The 760-nt window shown below is 26.2% G+C and overlaps 1 protein-coding gene across 1 annotated transcript; it reads left to right on the forward strand.

Annotated features, from left to right (window-relative positions):
- The first annotated feature begins 6 nt into the window (after window positions 1-6).
- On the forward strand, window positions 7-644 carry LOC126910174 (uncharacterized). The gene is made up of 2 exons (XM_050692547.1): window positions 7-297; window positions 361-644. Exons 1-2 carry the CDS (start codon window positions 258-260, stop codon window positions 627-629), a joined length of 309 nt encoding a protein of 102 aa, XP_050548504.1. The 5' UTR covers window positions 7-257; the 3' UTR covers window positions 630-644.
- The last annotated feature ends 116 nt before the right edge of the window (window positions 645-760 follow it).

Consider the following 760-nt stretch of genomic DNA (forward strand, 5'->3'; position numbering starts at 1 on the left):
CCTTGTGTTATGTGTGGAATTGTATGTAATAATTTCAATGGATATTAGACGGTGGTAATGTTACGTGTAATAAGCCAGCTGTTGTAATAACTTTCCATTTAATTGTGCTACTAAGTTTTTGACGACCTTTTTAACATATTAAATTATTTAGTTTGCGTATTAACATTGCGCGAGTTCGACGTCCAACCGCTCTTTTAAGTGATAACTTCGTGTAATTTCTAGATTTAATTACTCTTTTTACAACTAATAAACTAATCATGAAAAATCTCATTCTACCTGCAGTTATTGTGGCTTTAGGTATGTTTTCTAAGTTTATTTAAATTTACATGAAATAATAATTTTTTTTTTTACTTTTGTTAGTTATTTCAAATAATGTTAACTTTGGTGTTAATGGAATTGAAGGAGATACAGATCTTAATGATTTAAAAGACACTGTTAAAAAGAAGATAGAATCTTTGCCTATTGATGATATACCTAATATAGACCAATTAAATTCTTCAATTCCTTCCCTTGAAGAAGGTATGGAATTGATGAAGGAAAAATGTTTGAAAAACAGTGCGAACAACAACTCATTTGAACTAGTCAAGGTAAGCATTTCAATTTTTGACTATATTTCATTGTTATTTTAGTTAAAATAACAATTTATCTTGATTAAGTCATTTAAAAGTTTTTATTTTCCAGCATAATTAAATTAAAATACTCGTATAAGAAACATTTATTATATTTTTATTATTCATTTTGAAAAATTAGTTGATTTAAC

Source organism: Daktulosphaira vitifoliae, unplaced genomic scaffold, assembly GCF_025091365.1.
Source record: "Daktulosphaira vitifoliae isolate Bord-2020 unplaced genomic scaffold, ASM2509136v1 Scaffold_5784, whole genome shotgun sequence".
NCBI lineage: Eukaryota > Metazoa > Arthropoda > Insecta > Hemiptera > Phylloxeridae > Daktulosphaira > Daktulosphaira vitifoliae.

Bases quoted from the DNA above. Each gene is read 5' to 3' on its own strand.
- LOC126910174 (XM_050692547.1), top strand. From the start codon at position 258: ATGAAAAATCTCATTCTACCTGCAGTTATTGTGGCTTTAG. The intron at 298-360 runs GTATGTTTTCTA...TACTTTTGTTAG, and splicing joins TGCAGTTATTGTGGCTTTAG to TTATTTCAAATAATGTTAAC.